General features: G+C 47.5%; 1 protein-coding gene across 1 annotated transcript in view; it reads right to left on the bottom strand.

The window, feature by feature from the left end:
• Positions 1–24,968, bottom strand: part of PLCL2 (phospholipase C like 2) — a 464,688-nt gene that overhangs the window by 138,793 nt on the left and 300,927 nt on the right. Inside the window, exon 3 of the mRNA XM_085630443.1 lies at positions 20,723–20,926. Coding sequence (XP_085486569.1) covers positions 20,723–20,926 — 204 coding nt within the window. The remainder of the gene's footprint in view (positions 1–20,722; positions 20,927–24,968) is intronic.

Genomic DNA, 24,968 nt, shown 5'->3' with positions numbered 1-24,968 from the left:
GATGCGGGTGAGCTGGTGCGTGTGTTCTGTTGAATGTAGGGCTGTGCTGTGTGAACAGTGCATCAATGCAAGTCATTATATGAAGAAAACCAGGAAAGCAGCCAATAAGTGAAGAGAGAGCACTGAAGAAGGAAAGACAATGCATCACCAGCTCTTCACCTGAGGAAAGGCGCCGCACATGTCTTGCTTTTCGTGTCCCATGAAACTCCCTGGTCTCAGCTGCCCAGAGCTTCTTCCTTCTCCGTGTTAAGAGGCTTATCCCCCAGTGTAAGGTCTGGCAGAAGCAGTCACAGACTGATGGAGTGGGAGAGGAACTCTGGATCCATCCCCCAGGGAGAGAAGACAAATGGGTGTCCTCAGAGGCAGGCAAGGTGGGATGCTGTAAAGGTTACTGTAGGGGATCATCAAAGACATCACAGAGAAGCTGTAAAGCATAAGAAGGGGCCAGAACCAAACCACAGGAACGCAGAACATAAACCTTTACGTACCACCGGATAGCAGCACAACAGGTCCAAGAATGGAAGTCTGACACAGATGCCAACAGAGTGCAGCACTGGAAGAACCCACAGCGAAGTCTTCGTCCACATGGAACGAAGGGGCAGCAAAGCAGCGAGGCCTTCTCTGCTAGGGGCAAACACCCCCCCAGCACAGTCACAAAGTATTCCACTGTTCTACATTATATGAGCACAACAGGAGAAGAGTCAAGCTGCATGTTCAAGCTAGAACAACATCTGTAGTGAGGAGAGCGCAAAGAGTAGGCAATCAATGCAAGGCCCACTCAGGTGGAGATAGTGTGAATCATCAGAATAAGGACTGTTTAATGTCATCCCACATGCAATGTGAGATGGAGCACTGACACTAATCTCAAAACACACAGTGCATGGTCCATACAGACGCAAAATTAATCTAACGACGGAATATCACTATCAAGAAAACTGAGGCAGGAAATGATCACAACAGCAAAGCAATCCACATGTGAGGGCAATCCAGGTGTATCCCGGCAATCCAGGTGTATCCCGGGAAATCCAGGTGTATCCCGGGCAATCCAGTTGTATTCAAGTCAATCCAGGTGTCTCCTGGGCAATCCAGGTGTATCCAGGGCAATCCAGGTGTATCCAGGGCAATCCAGGTGTATCCAGGGCAATCCAGGTGTATCCAGGGCAATCCAGGTGTTTCCAGGGCAATCCAGGTGTTTCCAGGGCAATCCAGGTGTTTCCAGGGCAATCCAGGTGTTTCCAGGGCAATCCAGGTGTTTCCAGGGCAATGCAGGTGTATCCAAGTCAATGCAGGTGTATCCAGGGCAATGCAGGTGTATCCAGGGCAATGCAGGTGTATCCAGGGCAATGCAGGTGTATCCAGGGCAATGCAGGTGTATCCAGGGCAATGCAGGTGTATCCAGGGCAATGCAGGTGTATCCAGGGCAATCCAGGTGTATCCAGGGCAATCCAGGTGTATCCAGGGCAATCCAGGTGTATCCAGGGCAATCCAGGTGTATCCAGGGCAATCCAGGTGTATCCAGAGCAATCCAGGTGTATTTAAGTCAATCCAGGGCAATCCAGGTGCATTCAAGTCAAACCAGGTGCATCCAGGGCAATCCAGGTGTATCCAGGGCAATCAAAGTGTATACAAGTCAATCCAGGTCAATCAAAGTGTATCTGGGTGTATCCGGGGCACTCCGGGTGTATCCGGGGCACTCCGGGTGTATCCGGGGCACTCCGGGTGTATCCGGGGCACTCCGGGTGTATCCGGGGCACTCCGGGTGTATCCGGGGACATGGGCACATCATCAGAACAATCATTTTATAAGGTAAACTCTGGGGCAAACTTAGGATAACAGCATAGGAATCAATGTGGGGCTAATCCAGGTGCGAAACAGCCAACAGCAGTGGGCAAGTGGAGCAAAAAGAGGATAAGAAACGCCATTATAGCGCACAGCTAACCTACCGCAAGGAATGCACTTGAAAAATAGGTTTTGCTCCTGTTCCATGTTCATTTGTTGGCACCGAGTTCTGTGAAGTAAACAGTAAGTTCCACAGCTCTGATGCTGCCGGCTAAGCACAGGGAGCTCCCTGCTGAAGCTTACTTTAACATATACGTTTCACATAAATAATGAACAAAGGCCACAGTCCACAAAACTGTCACTCAGACGCACCGATCCGCAAGAGGGAGTCCAGAAGGTTGTGTCTAGAGATCTCTGAATGAAGTCAGCTCACATGTCCCACTGTGTCCTTCTCTTTGTCCACCCTGGTTTGAATGTGACCGTCACTTTACATCAACAGTTATAGAACTTCGACTTAATGTGCGTCACGAAGCCGCAGACCTCAAGGCACATAAGCAGAATGCAATGACTAAAAGCGATGCTTTTAATTTTAGAGACATCAACAGGACGAAAGCTTGAGTCAGTCCTCTGATACGCTATCACGTAGATATAATCTATTTCTTTTTTCAGAAACAACTTTGCTATTTTTAGGTCTCGACTACATACAGCTTTAGCTGCCTGTTGTCGTAACCTATTGCTTCTAATACATTAAACTATATATGTATACTGGGCTTTGGGTCTGCCCCTGGCTCTTGATTGGATGGCTTTCTTGTTTATCTCATGTCCCTGCTTCTTACTCAATGGCTAACACCCTATGACGCATTCTTTACTGTGCTCTGATTGGATGTCTTGTGTCCTTCCACTGCATGCATTCAGGGAACTACTTTTTTCTTTCAGCACTCCAAGGAGTGCGTGTTTTTTTGTGTGCTCTCAATCAGTTGCTATTCCCACTCTCTCATATCTGCTGGCGTCCCCCCCCCCCCTTCCCTCCCCAAATCCTCCATTGATCCTCCTGGAGCTGCTGCTGGCTGCAGATCAGTAGCACTGACTTCCTCCCCGCACATCCACCGGCTCCTCCTCGGCGCCCATACTCTCCTGATCACATTCTTTTTAAAATATATATATTTGAGGAGGGCCTAGCAGCTGCCATCTGCTCCTGTGCCACCTTTTCATATGCTTTTGCACATATTTTTGTTTATTATTTTTTCAGTTTACTGCTCCAAGGTTGGCATCCACCATTTTGGAAAGGTAAATTCGAATAAAACAACATGTCTGGCACAAGCACGCATATACATCGTGCCCTTTCTTTTTTTTTGTTAATGATCTTTAGCATTGGCAAAAAAATTAGCAAAGCAACAGGTGTGTAATCGCAAAGCCAACAGTGACTGGTTATGCCAATGCTTGTTGAATTTTCAATTCGTCAGTTTGACTTCATCACAGGAAGCATAGCTTGTCTGCGTTTGCTTTCTTATAACGTATTGATAATGACGTGTATACACAGGGCATACGCACGGTGATCAGCGCCTAGGAGCCTGACCAGCCAGTGGCGCTAGCACGTACTCTTGCCACCCAGTGCCATAGTTGAAGGGCATCATCCAGGCTCAGGTGCAGCCCACCACTGCGGACAAAACTTCACAACTCTACCCTCTGTACTAATGATTCCTTAGGCGCCTCAAGCGACTTCTTGGCGCTACACATTCATTTCTGCAGTGAAGGCGCAGCTCACCGTGTTGTCTTACTAGCCTGAGTCTGTCACACGTGCCAAGATGGAAGGGCATTTGGGTTCGATTTTACACACCCAGCCAGTACGAGACATCGTTTAGAGCGCCCTTATATGTTGAGGCCGCGGCTTCAGGGAGCATTGTTCACCCTCTCGTGCCGCTGGCATCCGATTCGTGCTGTGTCAGAAAGTGCTCCCCATCCCCTTCCTTACTGGGACCAACACACCTCTGGACATGCCTCTGAAATGGAGAACTCTACCCCTGCGAACCGCTGTGACTTCCGGTGTCCTGCCCTGACTTCCGCCGGTGTCCCCAGAGTTATCTATAGAGGCAGGAAGGAAGAAACTATGCGGCGGCCTTAAGACTTCTCTATATCTCTGCAGCCGGCAGTGAACCCGCAGAGCTACCTCTCAGGTTCACAAGTGAAAGGCTGCGCTACACTGCTGGAGAGGTCAGGCGGGGGCTCAGCCACTGGTACCCGGCGCAGAGGGGTGAAAGGGTGCGCTCACACCTCAAACACCGGGGATTAAAGACAGCCTGGTACCGACAACGGGTCAGACCAGATCCGGAAGTCACCAAAGAGCGGCGCGCCCCGAGACTGGGGGGCCCAGAGGAGGGGGCCCAGTGGGCTGGGGTGGCCTTGGGTACAGGCGCGCAGGTAGCAGGGGGTAGGCCCTGGGCAGGAGCCGCCCCATGGACCTGAAGGACGCCCCAGACTGGGATACTGGCTCCGGATGGAGGGAGGACACACTGAATGTGCGGGTTTGTAACTAAGAAGCAGAAAGAACAAGCTACAATGTAACACCCAAAAGAACGAGGGCAACGCATGACTTACATTAAACACGCAAGAGGTGATGGAGGAAAGCTGCAACAAGGCTCACCACTGGCAGTCACTCAAGGAAGCATTCCAAGCCACCGTTTTACGCCCACCTCAGCTTGCACCCAGTTATATGTAAATCAGTCTTCACCCTGCTGCAATAGCAACAGTCCAGCCCGGACCGCCAACCCAGGTCCTCCCTGAACTGGCACCCTTAGGGCGGTCCATCACCAGACTGAGGAGCCCAGGACCCAACCGGTCTTGGGTTGTTGGGTTCCGGTTCAGGGAGGACCTGGCAGTTCGGGATGGACGTTTCTCATTGGAGCACGACCAAGACTGATTTTTTTTTTATAAATACATTTTTTATTATTTTCCATTTCCATCTTCTCATCATCTCTTACACAGTTGTTGTAGGCATCATTCAGGAAGATTGTGCTCCACCCTTCATCCCCACATAGTTGTCAGATTATGCAATCACAATGATGTACATTAGTACCCACGGTCTCGTTGCCTATTATTCGCCAACTCCCGCTCTCACGACCAAGACTGATTTGCATATTGGCGGGTCTAACCTGAGGTGGCATGGTGGGTAAAAGAACGATGGGTTGGAATGGTTCTCCAAGCGATTGCCAGTGGTTAGACTTTATGCCAGCATCCTCCCATCACCTTTTGTGTGTTCGCTTAAAGCCTGTTCCGTTGTAGACCCCAAGAGGCCCCTCATATAGCCGTGTCTCCCATCACTCAAGCAGATGCTGGGAGCACCACAATACACACGTAAGCCACCCTAAGCAGGGGTAAAGACTGTTACAGACACATATCATCCGCCCTGAGCCGCGGTTAGGAATGTCGCAGACACATATCAGCCACCCCTGAGCCGGGGTTAGGAATGCAAAAACAACAGTTGATGGACAGAATGCAGAACAATGTCATACATTCACCCCAGCACAGAGATCTGGGCCTAAATCCATCGTTTTTTTTGCTCACCATGCCATTCCAGTTTGAACCCAGCCATATGCAAATCAGTCTTGACCCTGTGCCTCATGGGAACAGTCCAGCCCGAACTGCCAAGCCAGGTCCTTTCTGGACCGGAAACAAGCATCCTAGGACCGGTTTCAGGGTTTCACCCCTCTTCAGCCAGGACAGCTTCACTCCAGTGGCATGGAGAGCACGGGGACTCACGTCTGAGCATACCCGTCCCACTCGGGGTGACAAATGCAAAAACAACAGTTGATGTACAGAATGCAGAACAATGTCATACATTCACCCCAGTACAGAGATCTGGGCCTAAATCCATCGTTTTTTTGCTCACCATGCCATGTCACAGAATGTTAGGAATGTCACAGACACATATCGGCCACCCTGAGCCGGGGTTAGGAATGTCACAGACACATAGCCATCCTCGGGGTGACAGGGTCACAGAAAAGATCAGGGAGCTCATGGATGACGGCCAAACGGTAGCATTGGTCTTGTTGGATCTAAGTGCGGCCTTCGACACCATTTCTCACTCTATACTGCTTGACAGGTTGGGGGAGAATGGTGTCGAAGGCAAAGCACTGGAGTGGATTAGATCATACTTATCCCTCCGCACTTTCCAGATCTCCTCTTCGGAGGCATGCTCTGAGGTATTCCACTCTCCTCATGGTGTGCCACAGGGATCGATCCTGAGCCCTTTGTTTTTTAATTTGTACCTACGACCATTGGCCAATCTTGCAGAAAATTTTGGTCTTATTTTAATGACTTATGCAGATGATTCTCAAATCCTGTTTTCACTTTCCAAATCTGACTCATCTGCTCCATCTGCATTAAAAATAGGCCTTCAGGAAATATTTAGTTGGATGTCAGCTAATCAACTTAAATTAAATGGGGAGAAAACAGAGGTCCTCCTCTTAGGAAATAGTAAAGATCTCTGGAGTGATCCCCATTGGCCATCGTCATTAGGTAAACTTCCACCTCCAGCCTCTCAGGTCAGAAACCTTGGGGTCATCATAGATGACAGTCTATCTATGACTCAGCAAGCCAACAAAGTGGCAGGCATATGTTTTACCATTCTTAAATGGCTTCGCAAAATTGTCTGGATGTTACCACCTACTACCCAGAAGACCGTAGTCAATGCCTTAGTGACATCTCGGCTTGATTACGGTAACATCTTGTACCTGGGCTCAAACAAAGCAGTAATAAGACGTCTGCAACTGGTGCAAAACGCTGCTGCCAGACTGCTTTGCAGAATCCCTAGATCCGCTAGGATCACCAAACATCTTAGGGACCTGCATTGGCTCAGGGTTGAAAACCGGATTCGTTTCAAAACCCTGACCTACTTATTTAAAATCAAAGCTGGCACTGCCCCCAAATACCTACAGGACCTTGCTAAGCCCTACCTCCCCAATCGCAGTCTTCGTTCTTGCACTGCTGCGAACTTTGCGGTACCGAGGTTCAAACGGGCTAGAATAGGCGGGAGATCATTTTCCTATTTGGGCCCAACTCTGTGGAACACATTACCCATTCATATACGCAAGGAGGAAAGCTATATGAATTTTAGAAAAAGTGTAAAAACCTGGTTGTTCGACAAATAAGTGCTTTAAATGCTCTCTATCCAGTTGTGTTTTGTGTTTTGCTGGTCCGGCGCCAGGAAACCCTTTGTGGGTAGCTGTGCGCCTTACAAGTGTTATAAAATAAATAAATAAATAAAATCCTGAGCCGGGGTTAGGAATGCCACAGACACATATCAGCCACCCTGAGCCGGGGTTAGGACTGTCAGACTCATCGCTGCCAGCCTGAGCCGGGGTTAGGAATGTCACAGACACATATCCCAGAGCATGCCCTAGGCACGTCACAGACAAGTAGCAGCTACCCTCAGCCGATGTTCAGAGAGTCGCAGACAGATTACCGCCACCCCGAGTAGATCTTAGTTGTGTCATAGATACATTTTTCAATACACAGAAAGCAAAAGTGCTCATATTTGAGAGCCCCATTTCCAAATTGGGGGTAACTTCCCAGTCTGGGATGTTTTCAAATAGCCAACAGGACCTAGAAGAAATATAAAAATATATGGGATGGCCTCACACACCCCCCGGCTATCACACTTCATCACTGGCCATCCTGCGCTCGCCAGAGAATCCTCTAGTGGTGGGCAGGCCCTCGTGGCACACTGAGGGATAGTTCAAAGGAAAGTGGGCCAGGTAAAAATCCACGTCACCTAATCAGGGTTGTATTTGCACTTTATTGAAGGATGGTGAGGCGATGATTAAAAGAAGTAGGACACATAAGGGTATTTTATGCGGCTAATGTCCAAAAGGGGTCGACATGTTTCAGCCCTGAAAAAGCCCCCAAGAGGAGTCCAGGGCATTCCTCAGGACTTGTATCCTATTTTTCCCCATGGTATGTCCCTGTTTATATCATCACACACATACGGTGCACATACAGTCAGACAACACCAGTTCCTAAATCCTGGTAGTAGCAAAATTATTGCTTGTAGTTCATTCTACGGTCCATAACTGTGGGACAACCACACCTCATGGGGTAAACAAGGGTGGCCTTGTAGTCACACATTCATCAAAGCTCCGATACTTATTATCATGTTTGAGGGCCCCTCCTGATAAATTTCTACCACCGCCAGCAGGTGCTCGGGGTGTGACAAACACATTACAGCCACCCTGAAGAGGCATTAGGAGTCTCACAAATGAAAGCTCTGTGGCGGCTGCCACTGAGTAGCACAGATAGGGCAGGCGCAGGGGGGTGAGGGAGATTGAAAAATAAGTAAAAACAATTACTTACCCTGCTGCTGGAGTGTCGCCTTGCCTTGCGTCTTCCTCTTCTGTTTCTGCTTGAAGCAGGAAGCACAAACAGGCTCCCCTAGCCAATCAAAACGCTGCAATGCAGTGCTGTGATTGGTCTGAGAGCCGTGGTTCGGCATTCAGGCGGGCAGTGGGAGGCTGTGCATGTCTCCCACCAGGCTGTGTATTACAGCCTGGTGGAGCACAGGAGAAGTGTGCAGGACTGTTTGGCCGGCACAAGACGGCTGGCCAAACCGACATGCGCATTTAAGTGCCCACCACTCCTCCCCTTACTGGCTGTGACACAACTAAGCCCCGCCCGTAAACCGGAAAAATAAAATGATAATAACATAGGGTTTTTATAAAAAAATATTTCTTTATCCACTGCTCAAAATGCAGTGGGCGACGCTCCTTCGCCTTAGCATAGGAGCCACAGCTGTTAAAGCCCCTCCGATGTATGCCAGAGTGTACTGTACCCGGGTAACAGACAACTCACAGCCTCTCTGGGTGCATACCTGGGTCAGGGGCGTGGTTATCAAGAGAGCTGCAGCTGCAGTGGCCCCAGGGGTGTGAAGGGCCCACTTCACCCCCAATGCATGGCTTTTATTTATACTACAAATGTGGGATAGGAGGGCCAATTTCCTTGCTTGCATTAGGGCCCCTGGGGTGCGGTGTACCCAGTGACGTGGGTGTAGGGTACGCAGTACTAGAGACACAGTCTAGGCTCGTGGATGCACACATCTGTGTAAGGTACTCAGAGCCACAGACAACGTAGCACATGTGGACCAACATATCACGAGAGATGGGAAGAGTGTGTATTTACGCGCTACACCAAGCGCTACACGCTAATTCTAGCCTGTGAGCCCGTCTGTGCGGCTTTCGGGTCCACACATGACTGCTCTACCAGAGTCACACCGGAGCGTGCACAGTTTAAATTACACAGCCACAGACTGAGTATTAAACGCAGCTCCTTCCGACACACAATCTGCCCGTGTGTCCCCAGCAGCGCTTCCGGTCCATGCTGATCAATATTTCATTTTCTAGTAGAGGGTATCTCGTGTCGACAGTGACAATCCGTCCGCAGCTCACACAGCTCAGCTGCACCGTTAATTACTTGTGTAAAAATATACATTTATTTACAAAAGTATTAAAACTAATTAAAAACTAAACGGGTGCCGGGTGGTCTCACAGGGATGTCTAGAATGGAAATCCCGCGGTCTAACACCGCAATAAACGTATTTGTGAAACTTTGGCCGATTGAACAGCCTGAAGCCCCCTCCCTGAAAGATTGTGTCCCCTTAAACTGAAAGCCGTGTTCATGCTGCTATTTCGCCCTAAATTGTCCTTTGGATGGCGTACAAAAAATAGGAAAGAAGCGATGGGTGGAATATTCGAATGAATCTTAGCCACTGGTAGTTACTCTGGGCCGCAATCCAGTCCATTGCTTTTTTTTTTGCCCACCATGCCACCTCAGACAGGAACAAGCCATATGCAAATCAGCCTCAGTCCTGCTCCAATAGGAACACTGCAGCCCCAACAGCCAGGCAAGGTCCATTCTAAACTCAAGCAAACGCAGACGGGTTCCAGGATGGACTGTTCCCGTGAGGGGGGGCATGGGTAACACTTATTTTAATAAGGCAGGCGGACCGCTGTCCAGAGGGGCAGGGTGGGTGATAAACGATGGACTTTGATGCGGACCCCAGCGATCCCCATTGGCTGATATTACTTAAGCCCTCCATGCATCACCTTGCTGTTTATTGCAAAGCTAGAATTGGGGCCAAGACATTCAAAGCAAAACAGATCATGCAAAGTAAATGGATGCAGAAGACGCATTTTTTCCAAGCGGCAAATAAACCCCTTAGTGTGTTATTTTTTAAGTTTAAAAAATGGCCAAACAATTTTCTAAACATACACTTTTCTGCCCAGACTAGACGTTTTAGCAAATGGGGTTTATCTTTTTTCCAGAATAACAAATATAAATCCTTTTCTTGGATTCTAGTGATACGAGTTTCATATATTGTAATTCCCCGAAGACTCCCAACCCTTACAGACAGCAGGCAGCACTATTACAGAACCGAACAATCCTCACTTTATTCTCTTTGAAAGGTTTTTTTCCATTTCTAGGGGCCTGCAGGTTGGATATTTCTCTGCAACTGGTGTACTACATGCCATCAAGCAGCATTGGGTTCTGGAACCACTATGTTGATAAAATGGTACAGAAGTCCACATATCATAAAAACAACTGTGGGATTTTATTTTTACCTGTAACTTCAGTTTGCTATACCAAAGAGTTTCATCACAGAGAACCCATCCGGATATTACCTGCAGGTCCGGCAGATAAACGCATTCTAAATAACAAAATAGAGATATCTTCAATCTTTTTTTTTGTTTTTTTGGACAAAGTATTCAAGCAGCGGCACTATTAAGGCAAGCAGGCCTGAAGCATTCACAATGCCCTGCAGAATCTCCAGTATGCCTGTTATACATGAAACTACCCGAGAGGTCAAGATACTTCTTTCACATAGGGGGTGGTGGGCAGATTGGTTTTCAATATCCATGATGAAAAAGTACAGAATAGGAAGTATCATCCACATAAGAATGGATGGAAAGAAGGAGCAAAGGGGATATAAATTAATAGAAAAGGTACTCAGCGATGGTTTGCTGCACCTGTGAATCAGTCTTGTTTTAAGAATTTATGTAACATTGTTTAGAGAAAAAAATGAACTGATCTCGTGCCAACCACCCTTGCCACCAAACTATTCTGTACATGAACTGGCATTATAGATCTGGATACTGAACTATTCTTAGAATCCAAGGCCTCCAAAGATGCCAATTCTTGTTGTCTTTCATTGAAAAGCTTAAGGAAGAACAGAGACCGAGGTTACCAGGGGAGGCTGCAAACATCTGGGATCTGCTTCCAGAAGTATTATGTGTACAGCGAAGCTGGCCTACGTCAAGGAGTTACTTAAAACTGTTGGTGGGCTTGCTTTCTTGACTTGGACCAAATGTCAACAATGCTTGGTTACATTTTCTAATGTCCATGACATGTGTGTGAACACAGTCATACAACCGTGGGATAACTCCGGTGGGAATTGGGCCGCGAGTCAGGTTGACCTATGACCATTTTTATCATTTGTTTTCTGTGAAAAAAATTAAATATATATTTCAAAAAGCTTTCTTCATTCTTTTAGCTGCTGGCTATGTGTTCCTTCTTCAGCAGCAAAAGGTTTTGCTGATGTTACGCTAAATAAATTAAGCAAACACAAGAGGATGATGGACGGAGCGCTGAAACTTTCCAAACACTCACCCCCAGTCACAGATCTGGGTTGAATCCATCATCATTTTTTAGCTCACTTCGCCACCCCAGTTCAGACACATCTGTATGCAAATCAGCCTTGACCCTGTGCCTCATGGGAACAGTCCAGCCCGAACTGCCAGGTCAGGTCCTCCCTGGACCGGAAACAAGCATCCTGGGACTGGTTTCGGGCTAGCAGCCCTCATCAGCCAGGCTAGTTTGAATTCAGTGGCAAAGTGAGCAAGGGACCCACGTCTGGGCACACCCTGCCAACTTAGGGCGAACAAAGTGGTACAAAAGGGGGTGGTGATGGACGGAGCATCAGAACCCATCAAACACTCACACCCAGTCAACAGATCTGGGTTTGATCCATCACCGTTCTTTAGCCCACTCTGCCACCCCAGTTCAGACATGGCCATATGCAAATCAGTCTGACCCTGTGCCTCATGGGAACAGTCCAGCCCGAACTGCCAAGCCATGTCTTCCCTGGACCGGAAACAAGCTTCCTAGGACCGGTTTCTGGCATTTCAGCCGTCTTCAGCCAGGCTTGCTTGAATCCAGTGACAAAGGGAGCAAGGGACTCACGTCTGGGCATACCCTGCCAACTTAGAGCAGGATAAAAATGGAAAGCTAAAACTACTGGCAAAGCACAGCATGGCCCCACTACCCCTGGCACTGATGTGCGCGTATTTCTTTGCGGGTGTGAAACTGTGGGAAGGACTGACATGGTCACTCAGTGAACCAGAGCCAATGATTTGACCCACAGATGTAAGACGTAGAGGTCAAAAGCAAAATATGAATGTGCATGTGTCCCAGCAAAGGACAAGAAGGCCCTATACAATCAACCGTGTAACACTGGTAGCGGACTTTTCGCCCTTCTGAATTAGCCAGTATCGGACACAATATTCACTATCTCGCACAACCCCCTCCTCTGTGTTCTTAAAACCCTCGCCGATGCTTTTCAAATGTTTTGTCCGTATGAGTGGCAGGCGTCAAGCGGCCCATCTGCTGCTGGGGCACGTGCCAGGGACGCCGCCATTACGGTGGGCTGGGGAGAATTTCCCGCCTTCCACAGAGGAGTTCAGAGATGGCTCCTTCCGAGGGTCAGCCAGTTCCCAGACTGACAAAATCATTTCACACCGTGTAAGTCTTTCTGAGAAATGTTAGTTTAGCAGCAAAGCCCAAAGGCAAACATTGACCCTGGCAGTGGTCAAGAGAGGGGACTTGGAGGAGGCCTGCAGAGCGCCCTGTTTACCCTGAAACATATGAATAAATGTGGATTCTAGGCCAGTAAAATGGAGAAACGGTGTATTTTTAATAATGAATGCATAGGCCAAACCCAGCTTGGCAGAGAGCTGCAATTACTGTCGCAATCCATTCAGAGAAACCCTCGTCAGCTCCTACGCGTATAATTGAGTTCATGTGCAGCTTGGCTGCTATTTTAAGAAGAATAAACTGTGCAGCGCTGGCGCCAAGGAAAAGCTTTTAGCAAGTTTTAAATAAAGAAATGAGCCACGACTTGCATCGATCGCTAAGCACCCTGGCACAGCGATGGCATCCATCTACTACACGCAGTGTGACATTCAGCGATTCCATGCAGAAGAGGCACCTTTAACCGCTCGGTGAACCTGCTAGTCTGAGGATGCACTGAGCCTGTGGGGAGGCATTTGCGGCAAGCTTGTGTCTCTGAGTGGCAAAAAAGGCAGAACACAGGATCAATCACATCTCGGGCTCCAAACTACATGCAACTGACTTCACCAGCCCTACACCCTTTCAGATGCACCGGCCTTTCCAGGAAATCGCCGCTGTCCTCTGCCCCTGTAAAAGAACCTGAGGAGCTGCATGTGGCGCTCCGCACTGAGGATGTGTTCCGTCCATACATCACTGCTTATAGTCAAACTCAACAGCAAAGGCGAATACACAATTTAATCTACGGGTTGTAGCTATCGCACAAATCCAGTGTTTATTCAGGAATCCTATCGTTTAAGGTGGGGATTAACTTCAGTGTGACTCTCCCCTCCAGTCCCAGACTCTTGGACAAGAATCCAAATTTCCCCCTAAAGGGAGCACATTTGTCTGTTCTCAAACTACACCTTCGGCCCCTTCCAAGAACGCAGATTCAAGAATGTTGAAGGTTTTCAGATGAATCAGCCCCATAATTACAATGCAATAGGTCATTATTAAAGACGACAAAGTGACGTAGATGGCAGGGATATTGTAACTCCTTAAATGTAGGACCGAAAAATAACAAGACTCTTACTATGATGGGCGCGGGTGCTGTCCCGGTGCTTGCGTTTACCTTGTTATATTTTTTTCAAATTAAAAATAAAAAACTTTAAAAAAAACGTAAAAAATGGACTTGACTGTGCTCACCTCGTTTGATGATAGACGTCGGGCAACGATCACCACCGATGACTGCACCCTCCCGAAAGGACCCCCCAACTGCCGACAATAGCTAATCAGCCCATCCCCATCAAATTTACAAACAGATCTTGCAGACCACAGTTCTCTTCACCTATAGACCAGTTATCACCCGAAGTAGTTAAAATATTACTCTCACACGGGGCCACATCGCACTCGCTGCACGCCGCGACACCGCACGGCCGAAGCCAAGCGTCTCATCAGACCTGGGCCCACACTGGAGCCTGGCGCTGGAGGACGCAAAACTAAAGATGGCTGGACACAGCAGTATATTTGGGGTCGAGTAAAGAGGTACAGGCCAGAGCCCTTCAAGCCACGAGGAAGAGCCCTACATGCCACACTTCCCTAGGTCTACCCGCTCTTTGACAGACACAACTGGTCACGACAACAAATCTACTGCCCTTGTGACAAGATGTCTGAACAATCGACTTTACATGTACTGTTTTTCTGTAAATTTTATAAGGATTTGAGGATTTTTTTATCACGCCTCTATCGAAATCACTAAATTTTAGAGAATGTAGGCTGGCGTATTTACAATCACTCCCAAATTTGTTCTCATGCGTGTTATTAGCTGGACTCTTGAGGGCTGCTATTTTCAGAAGGAAGCCATAACTGCTGTATGCTAACTGGCACATGCCTTTTATTTGTACACTTATCTTTTAAAATACCCTTTTTTAAAGTCTTATCAATATATTGTTAGGCACACTTATCATTCATCACTCTGAATCGAATAAAGATGATTATGATATGAACAGACAAAGGTCTAAAAGGATATTTGGTTCAGCGGGGTAGAGTCCACCCTATACAGCAGGGTAGAGTCCATCCTATACAGCGGGGTAGAGTCCACCCTATACAGCGGGGTAGAGTCCATCCTATACCACTCGCACCAACACCTGGGTGAGCTGCACTCCTGCTGAATCCAGCATGGACACCACCCTAGATGGGGCACTGGGCGTGAGGCGCCAGACGGATATCTGGGCGCTAGTCCAGGCTCATTTATGGCGAGGGCACTTTGGAGAGGCCCATTATATGGACACTGGAGAGCCATCCTTGCAGGTTTTCAAAAAAGAGCTCGGAAGCATCCTTTGCGCGGGACCTTCGGGCCTACGTGAAACCCAAAAGTTCAAAATGTGCTCAACGTTTACATGACTGTCCACCCGCTGACTACGTCCAACCACCTGCCGGATGAGCCCGGTCCACCCACCAGCTCCAACTTCCACCCACCACGTCATGTCACCAAAATCACAGGAGTGGCAGAGTGCGCTGGGATCGTGATGGAAGGGGCTGCAGCCAGAGGGCAAGGGGCGGGCCTTCTTTCCCACAGACATTTCTCGTAATACATTTGTTGAAAACAACAGATATCATCCCTTCTGAGAACAGTTCCATAAACAATCCATACATCGGGCTGCCGCAGCACCCAGGAGCTTTCTATAGCAGGAGGTGCCCGTATGTACCCCCGTGCACCCAGAAGAAACAGTGAATACTGCTGCAGGCCTCACGAGCAATAGTGCTCGGTGCACACGCAATGTGCCACGCGGGTGAATATAAATGCTGTCAGCCTTAAATGCGATGTGTGCGTGGGGGGGGGGTCACACCATGTTAGTGTGCCCGCCCTGGTCTGCCCTCCTGTGCCTCGGTGCCAGAAAGGGCGGGCACAGGCGGGCTTCGGACTGACTCACGTCACTTCCCACATCCAGAAGCAGACGGGTCACAACTGTGACCCCAAACGGATGTAAAAATAAAGGCGAGACCACCCGGACATTCGTGCCATCCGGCTGCAGAGGTCGCGCATCCTCCACAAAAAGGGCGGGCATCTGGAAGCTTCCGCCGCAGGCCCTCCAGCCCCGGCCTTCTAAGGCGGCCACTTCCTGCCAAGGAGCAGGGCCGGCTCTAGGGCGGTGCGATCGGTGCAACCGCACCGGGCGTTGACTTGGGGTGGGGGCGTCATTTTTGAAAATGTGTTTCATCATTTTGAAAGCACTTGCTCCCACATTTCTGGCCTCTGGCAACTTTCAGGCATCAATTAAAATGTCAAGAAAAGCCCCTGATTAATTGTCTTCCTGGAAAAAGACCGGAGGTTTGTCTAGTGGAAGTATTGACTCATCCTAAGGTAGCACAGAGGGTTAAAATGCCTGCTGCTAAGAAAGTGTATCATGCAGATAAGGAAGTGCATAGAATGTAAATAGGTCAGTGGGTTACTGCTTCTGTTTGTTACTGGTCCTTTATAAGTCAAAATCCTAATATAGAACATTGAGCTATTAACTGTCACCCTAGAGCTGCTGAAAACTGCAAGGTATATGTCAGAGCTATAGGTTTTTTTGCCCAGTCTTTCATTATCCTAATCCTGTGAAAAGGGTTAATTTGGGTAGAAAACAATTCTTATTATGAAAGAGAACCCTTAACAATGATGTTGCGTTTTAAATTCTGAATTTGTGCCTTTCCTGAATAAGAACTTAATTATATTGCCACCAGTATCGATGACATGCCAATCCTACACCTTGCAGTACTGTCTGATGTAACATTTCCTATACACTGATTTACACACACGAGTGTCTCTGTGCAATGTGTGTGTGGTATAAAGTGCTCTGACACCTTACACTGGTATGAGTGGTGCTATAAAACTAATCTGCGACACAGTGGTTATGGAGACTCGAGAGGCACTGTTAAAGGGTGCTAGTGAGGAAATCCGTGGCAGAGGTGGCGGGGGGCAACAAACATTGTTGCACAGGGCGCCACCAGCCCTGCCTAGGAGCACCGGCCACGGTCTTTGTATTCGAGATGCTGCCCCTCCCCCACACTAATGCTACACACCCACTCGTATGCACAACATGATCACAAATGCACACAGTACATCACTTCTTTTGTAAAGGATGAGACGCGCGACAACTGAAACAGGTCAATACTTGGAGGTCGAGCTATGGCCGGTGACCCCTGCACCCTCTCGGGCCTGTCACCAGAAACGGACTTCCTGAACCCCCAGGCATGCGTGGACCCTCCTCCTCTTCCTCCCCTGCTTGAATCAATTCCTGTGCTCGACCCCTCTCCACCACCCCCAGACCACAGTGAGCACACGAAAGAGCCCCGAAGCTGCAAAAAGAACGCTATGAAATGACAACATCCAATCCATGAACAGCAGCCCTACCGGGCGGCCAATGGGAGCACAGCGAGTCATTCTTGGCCCTTTACAGCTTCATTTAGAACTTTCTAATTCCCTTCCTTTAGAACACCAGTGCTTCTTCACAGTACACCAGGAATGCGCCTTTCATTCCACACACAGCGCCCGACCTTTCATTCATTCACACATTCGCCCCTGTCCGACAGGTCCCCTGGGGCACACCCAGTCTAGTCCTTAACTTAAAACTTACCACGCACGTCACTGGGCACCCCCAGTGGTCTCACGCGCTCTTGGCGTCCTGGTGGGCTTCTAACACCACTGCCCTAGAACAAACGCCCGCCCCCTCTCCCCCCCCATCCTGAGCCTCCCCTCAGTCACCCAAGCTGAAGAGCAGTGACGTCATCACCCGAGGGCTGGACCAGACCGACACACTGACAGGCCCCACAGGAACGCCCTCGGGCCTTACTCTAGGGAGCTCAGACTCCTAACGCAAAATGGACCATAGAGAAAGGTTTCTGAGGCTGGAAGGCATTTTCATTTTGTAGTTTGTAGCTTTATGAGAGAAGGAAGACGCCGATATTTAATGTACTTATTTCGTTTCATAAGCCATGTCTCTTTAAATGTATCCTGAGTATATTACATTTAATTCACGAAGCCTCTAATACATATCTCAATCATGAATCGTCTCTTTGAAAGAATGGATTTCCAGCAAAACTCACATCGCTAGGAAAGAACCCCCGCTGCATGCAGCCTGCGTTCAATCTAATTAGACGACCCAGTTTAATGTGGGCAGCAGGTAATTAAAACAAATGCCTGTTTGTGATTAACGGGGTAACTTCACCCATGACCTTTTCTGCAGAGTGCATTCATATTCGTAAGTGTGCCAAGGTTTCCACAAAGTCACCTTTTCAGGCCTGGGCTTTCACTTATCAGTCACACTAGTGCTCAATTGGTTGAAGCAAAACCACAAATCCCAGAATGCACTAGGGCATGGGTACTCACAGGCATTTTCCGGGGGCTGCAAAATTTGGCCTTTGGTGTGACCAAGGGCCGCACTGAAGCAAGCGGGGGAAGCGGGTGTAAAGTGGGTGTAGGGGAAGCGTAGCATGTATATCTACTGGCTGAACTCAATTGCGCAATGTGAAACCAGAAAACCTGGCATGAATCCCGGCTTCTCCACTTGACCAACTTGTGTGACCCTGGGCAATTGCTTAATTTCAATTTCCCTCCATTTTTTTCTGCTTTATCACATATAGGAGGACCTCCAAATACGGGACTTCTGGATGCGGGGTGTACACAACCAACTCCTGTGCTTGGATGTAACCATTAACAGCTTTGTTGTCAGGGTGGGGGGGAAGCATGAACGTTTCTAAATCCATGATTGAAAAGCATCACTGAAAAATAAATAATTCTGAATGTCCTACTATAATTTGATTTACTAAGGTGAAATGGTTCTAAGGGTCAATGAAATACACTGTTTGTATTTTGAAAAGACTATCCTATTTTTACATGTGTGCTGTCCTTAAAAATGAAGGTGTTCCTAAAGTTAAGGGCCTAGTTACTTCCTTTTGTTTAACTGCAATTAACCTTTGAACAAGTGTTTGCTGTAAATTACATTTTTGTAAATATTAGTGCTGATTCGAGTAAACAGCAACCCAGTGCCGCTGCAGCTCATGTAAAGGTCAGGAGGGCCACATGCGGCCCCCGGGCCGTACTTTGAGTATCACTGCACTAGGCTGTCAAATTAAGCGCAGGACAACAAGCATTCAGCCAATATCGCCAAAATGCCTAAATACAGATTTGAATGATATAATAGTGGACATTCACATCTCTAGGGATTCACAAAACCTAGTATGGCGGCATTTCCTCAGAAATACAAAGACGATGCAGAATTTCTGAGGAACAGGGTGATTCTCGTACTCCGTCATTATTGACACGATTTCCAGTCCTGAGCTTGTGTGTGTTGACAGACTGCATTCTGGGTGTTGTAGTCTTGATGCCTAACCCACCTGCTAGAAGTGATTTGTGAGCGATAATTTGAGGATTGGCTAGATTGTCTGTGGTAAGATGGAGTGAAGTGCAGATCCTAAAGAGGACACATTAGTACTTTTTAGGTCTCGCCTGACCCAGCGCATGCGCTGGTCTGGCGAGACTTATTGAGAGGGCTCCAAAAAGTGCTACCAGGCCAGCCTAGAGCTACAGTGCATGTGCGCGGGTGCGCGCGCCGCGCTTTACCGCGATTACTTTCACTTTCGCGGCCGCTTTGATGTTTGATCGTGATCGCGATCACTTTCACTTTCGCGGCCGCACAGCCGCTTTGCATAGCCAATAGGTCTCGCCTTTGGGACCTTATAAGTATTTAGCTATGCAACTGTTGCATGGCTAAATAAACACTTATAAGGTCCCAAAGGCGAGACCTATTGGCTATGCCAATGCTTGTTGCTTATGGAACAATAGCATGCCCACAAATAAATAAAACCGCCAAGACCGAAGACCTTTTAGAACTCAATCTGCTGATTATTATATTTATTTTATTTTTATTTACTGTGTTTTCTAGCACTTGAACATGACCATCACGGTATCAGAGCGCTGCACAACGAGAGAGCGGATGAGGGTTGCAGTACAGTAAACATCTACCACGTAAGCAACGCTGCGCATAGAATTCTAAGAGCACGGTATGACATAATAGGATACAATATCAAATAAGGTCAAAAGACAGTTTTGAAATAGTTCTCTTATGACACAAGTTTTTATTTTAATAATACTGATTTTCCCTATGACGCCAAGCCCTATTCCTATAAACTTCGAGTCCACAGCTAAGGCCCTCATCTCGCTACACAGGGATGGAGACTAACTCTGCTCGCGGGTCTCCAGGATTCCTGAACGACACCAGTCCAAGCCCTTCTTCTCATAGTGGTTCGACTGATCACCAATAGATCGTCTTAGCACGTCATTCCTACCATGGAAGGACTGCATGGACTCTACTTCGTGCCAGGATGCACTATGAGTTCCGTCGCGGGACCTGTATGGGACCGGTATGGCGCCCACATCTGTAAACATGACTTTGTCTAGTGGTGGACATTCCAGGCGAGGCAAGAAGAACAAAAGGCGCTCAAAGGAAGCGGACAGAGGCCAAAGGGCTTCTCTCTGCATACGGCCCAAGGTTCTAAAAGGGCCTCTTGCACCCTCACTGGTGCAATTCTGGAGAAGTCTCTACACATACTGCTTCCTAATCCTTCTACCATTCTAAGCTGTATCTCTCCCCACCTCAACACCAGCCTTATGCTGCGTTTCTGCTACTTTCCATGTTTGTCCTTGGCTCCTATTATACACATACCTGGACTTCTCCACATTCCCACCTGTTATGGCTACGTCTCCCGTTATGTACAGTGCTTGGCTGCCTTTTGGGATATGTCCGTGCTTTACAATTATCTCCAATAAAACAAATGTATGGTAAGCTCTTAACACCGGAACATAATGGACACCTTGTAAAAGTGACCCGGGACTGTGAACCTTATAGCCACCTTTAAACTCGGCGACATTTTCACACATTTCATGCTTGCAAGTCCAGACACAATATGCTTGCACTCGAACCCTCCTCGAAATGTGGAAAGTCTCAGATGTGTTGTGTCTTTTCAAGCAAGCAAAACCAGGCATGAAAAGCAACGAAGGACCAAGATGACCCCTCTCGACAGAAAAATCTTGTGATTGAAGGACGCTCACTGTGGTAGAACGCCCAAGTGTAGGGCTAGGGGCAATACTCACCATATCGTACGCAGTGACTATCTTCCGCAGCACCTCGGGCACTGCTCCCTGGAGCTCCATGGTGGGGTACTGGTCGCTGAGATTCATGACGACCAGCGGAGTATTGTCCGGCCCAACCAAGCGTGTCGAAAGGGCCAATACGCACTGCATGAAATTTGCCACAGTAGAGAGCCCGCATAACTCTTTGAAAGAAACTACAGCATTCTGCCAAAGAGAGAAAATACACTAGGAGTTAGCTCATGGGGTTACCAATATTATGTCATTTTCACCTGCATATTTATACTTTGGGTCTCACTCACCCAAACAAAAGTCAAGTAACATACTCCATATGTGCACTTACAATTTAGATACAATTCAACAAATTATACATGTAAACGTTCAACTGTGTAGACTCCAGGCACTCAATGATCTGGTAGGGAATTTAGCATTTACACAATTAGCAGTCAAAAGAGTGGTTTACACAAACTGGAGCTCGTGTGTGCATATACATGGGTTATTTTGAAAACATTAGCTTGAGCGGGACTTGATGGCTGACTGCTTGCATCTATGGTGTAGGCTCTTTCACTACCATAATCTGCATTGCCCATCACCAATGCAGTATCAGGCGTCCATCTCTCATTTTTTATAAAATGTTTTCCAAGATAGCAGCCAGTGTGGGTGCACATGTGCAGGCATGTTTGCCATCTTGAAATTCTTCTTCCTATGCTTTATCAAAAAAAATCCAAACTGTCCACTGTGCGCAATCACGGGCAACTATCTTGGAATAGTTTTTTTTCCATCTTCAAATGCTTTTACTTCAGCTTACTTATCATTTTTTTTCACTCTTTCAAGATGGCTGCCGTGATCACGCACAGTGGCCATCTTGGAATGTTTTTTTCTTAAGCTTTATGAAAATTATTCCAAGACTGCCACAATTGCTTGCACATACATGGCGGTCATCTAGGTCTGTATGATTGATTCACAGGCAAGGACTATTGGCCTATGATTGACTCTTGTGAGCTCTGTCACTCAGAGGAAGTGATGCTTAATGTCTACTCCTCCAGGGAAGCCTGAAAACTGGTCCATTCCGTCTGACTATCAATATATATTGGCACCGCGCCTCCTGCGTTTCTCAATGCTGAGACCCATGGGATGCGTCTCTACCTGGCCTAACTGCCTCTCCTTCGTGCCCACCTACAGCCACAGTGAGTCTGGTGGGGACCTTAAACCGGATCTGGGAATCTTCCAATCTTCAAAGCTACAGTGGCTTCCTTGTGGCATGGACCTGGGTCTGGGAGACCGCCTGGAGGTAGCGTTCATTAATACATCTTCTAATGAAGATTTACCAGACAGGACTGGCAAGATCATGGAACGCTTGCCAACGCCCAACTCAGGAACAAAATATATGCGATTCAGGCACACTCCTTTCCAGTCCCTGTACCGTAAAAGTGTGGGAAAGATTCCTCTATAAATTGGTTGTCATGGCCATCAAACGTGACCTTCAAGTGAAGCCGTTCCCAATGGTTGCCCTCAGCTCCTGCAGTGACAGTGAATTGAACAGAATAAACCTACAGGCTTTCCTAGGCAACTGCCATGCTGCCAACCCTTGTATCGCATCATCAAGGTGTGCCTTCTGAATGTCCCGGTGACTTGGGTACTCCGTGATGAGCACCGGTTGCAAAAGAGAGCTGGACTGCCACTGCAACCAGGCAAGTCACAGGGGTGGAATCACACACAGAGCATGTGCGTTCCCATGAAGGCGCTTGAAATCAGGATGAAGAACATGAGAAAGTAGTTAAACCTGAGGAAGTTGGGTTTAGAGAAGCTTCATACTACACTAAGGAAACCTGACAGCCAAATGCCACCATGGACCCCCATAAAGCCAAGTCCACTCCAAGATGGAACCTTAAGGGAACAATGTTCTCCAACTCAGGATATCACACGTCTCCCTCCTCAAAGTGAACAAACTTACAAACAAGATGGTTCAACTTCCAAGGGTAAGGTTACTATCCTATGAATATACATGTTGCCGTTTGACGAGGTCATAAGAGCTCACTCTACTATGCACATTATCTACAAATTCATGCTAGATACATATCAATAGGCATAATGCAACCCCAAGAACCAATGGAATACTCATCACCTTGAAAGACCACTATGCACCTTGGAGTTCTACGCACTCTTGTGGTCGTACATTTTCCCAGCACACTCTCCTGTCCCAAGCTTGTCACAGGAAGTCCTTTGTAACACACCTTTCTCCAGCATACACCCAGGCAACTTCACAAGATTCTTTTTATTCCACACATTCCAGCAAAGTGTGAGGGTCAACTATCCTCAGTTGGAGCATTGATGAAAAGCACGACGATCCCTTTATCGACAAACACCCATCCTCAACCCAAACCCAGCCCCACACACAGAACTTGAAGGAACTTGTAGTTCTGAATCATACACATTCTCACCAATCACCTCACGCTTCCTCTCCAGGTCCAAACTTAACATGATCCTGGACTTGCAACCCCTCAGCAGTTCAAATGGACTCTTCCCAATAGTGCTATTGGGAGTGGTGTGATGCGCTCACACCAATGCGTCAACAGTCATCCTCCAAATCACGCTTCCTGCTCAGAGAGAATTACAATCCTTTCTTGAGAGTCCTATTGCACCCTTCCACAAGTCCATTCCCTAGGGGATAGTACACAACGTATCTAGCATGTTTAATCCCCTCCTTCAGTAAATATGCCTTCATCATGTGAGACACTAGCTGTATACCATTATCTGTCACCACAAATTCTAGCAGTCCTTCCCTCTTACACCCAACTAATCTACGGAAACAAGGACTTCTTGTGTGATGCGAGAATTGATAACTTTCACTTCTGGCCAGCGTGAGAAATAATCAACAGCCACAACAACATATTGGGAGTGCTACCTAAAGCACTGCGTGGACTGGAAGTATCTAGGGATAGCTTCTTCCACGGACCATCCATCTTGTCCATCACAAGAGCAGGCCACTCTGCTGGTCTTTGAGGCTTGTTCCTCCATGTACTTAGGGCACGGTCCTTAATCTTCCACTACACCACCATAGTCCAAACCCAGCCAGTGCATACCACAGATGTGGAGCTTAGTGACATTCATATCAATGTGACCTTCATGTGCCAACGTCAGAATTTTCGAACTAAGAACCTCCGGCACCACCAGCAACTCCTTCCTGAAGGCAACTCCATCAACACAAGATATCTCCACACTAATATGCCAGAATTCAGCATTCAGATATTTTTTGTAGGCCAGCCCTCAGTCAGGTATCCACCAAACATTTTGTAAGACACGAGTCTCTTTAACTGCCACCCATTCCTCACATGAGATACATCCATACGTTACTTCCTGCATACTTACAACCACAAACTAATCTCTTTCAGACTTTCCTGCATGGAAGGTGTGTACTGGTAACCACGATAAACCGTCTGCAAAACATTATTTTTGCCAGGAAAGTACACCATTCAGAAGTTATATTCTTGCAATTTCAGAAACCATCTTGAAAGTCTAGCTGTGGCTCGAAGAGCACCTCTGGTCGTAAATACGTCCGCAGGAGGGTGATCAGTGCGGGTTGTAAATTTAGTGTCCACACACACATTTTTTGAAATAACTCAATCCCCACCAATATGCCGAAGTGTCTTTCTGAGTGGTGGAATGGTGCAGCCCTCAGCAGCCAAGATGCATAAGTTACCTTACCCTCTTCACTCTTCGGAGTTGTAGCAACACCTCTCCCAAAATTCAGATTGCTCGCCTCAGCACTTAAGCCTCAGCAATATGATCCTTTCAAAAATTGAATACCCGCTCACACTACATACATCTCAATTTTTTTTCAGCATTCCCAGCATGTGTAGGTCTGGCTTAAATACAGCATTAAGTGTAGTGCCAGCCTCCCAATAATAGAATACAAAAATACATACATTTATCAATCCTCTCAATCAACACTCTTATCATCGGTTTGTTAAAATGTCACTCAATTAATGCTCCTCCCACAATAAAACAAAGTATAACTCAATGGACCAGCCCACTTCAGCCCCTGGAGGTTCTCAGTGAGTGACTTCATTTTGAGCGTTCACATGTATACATACACCTACACAATGGTTTCCAAAGTAGAGAACTTTGAAGACACTTGTACTCTCAAGTGAGCGCTAGTCCCTTTATTAGGGAGTTACAAATGATGAAGTATCTCCATAACACTCAAAATATTTATTGTAAGTTGCAATGTTGACTCCTTACGATCGAC

Source organism: Triturus cristatus, chromosome 10, assembly GCF_964204655.1.
Source record: "Triturus cristatus chromosome 10, aTriCri1.1, whole genome shotgun sequence".
Taxonomy (NCBI): Eukaryota; Metazoa; Chordata; class Amphibia; order Caudata; family Salamandridae; genus Triturus; species Triturus cristatus.
Note: the sequence above shows the minus strand (reverse complement) of the source record. Positions and strands in the feature narration are given on the sequence as shown.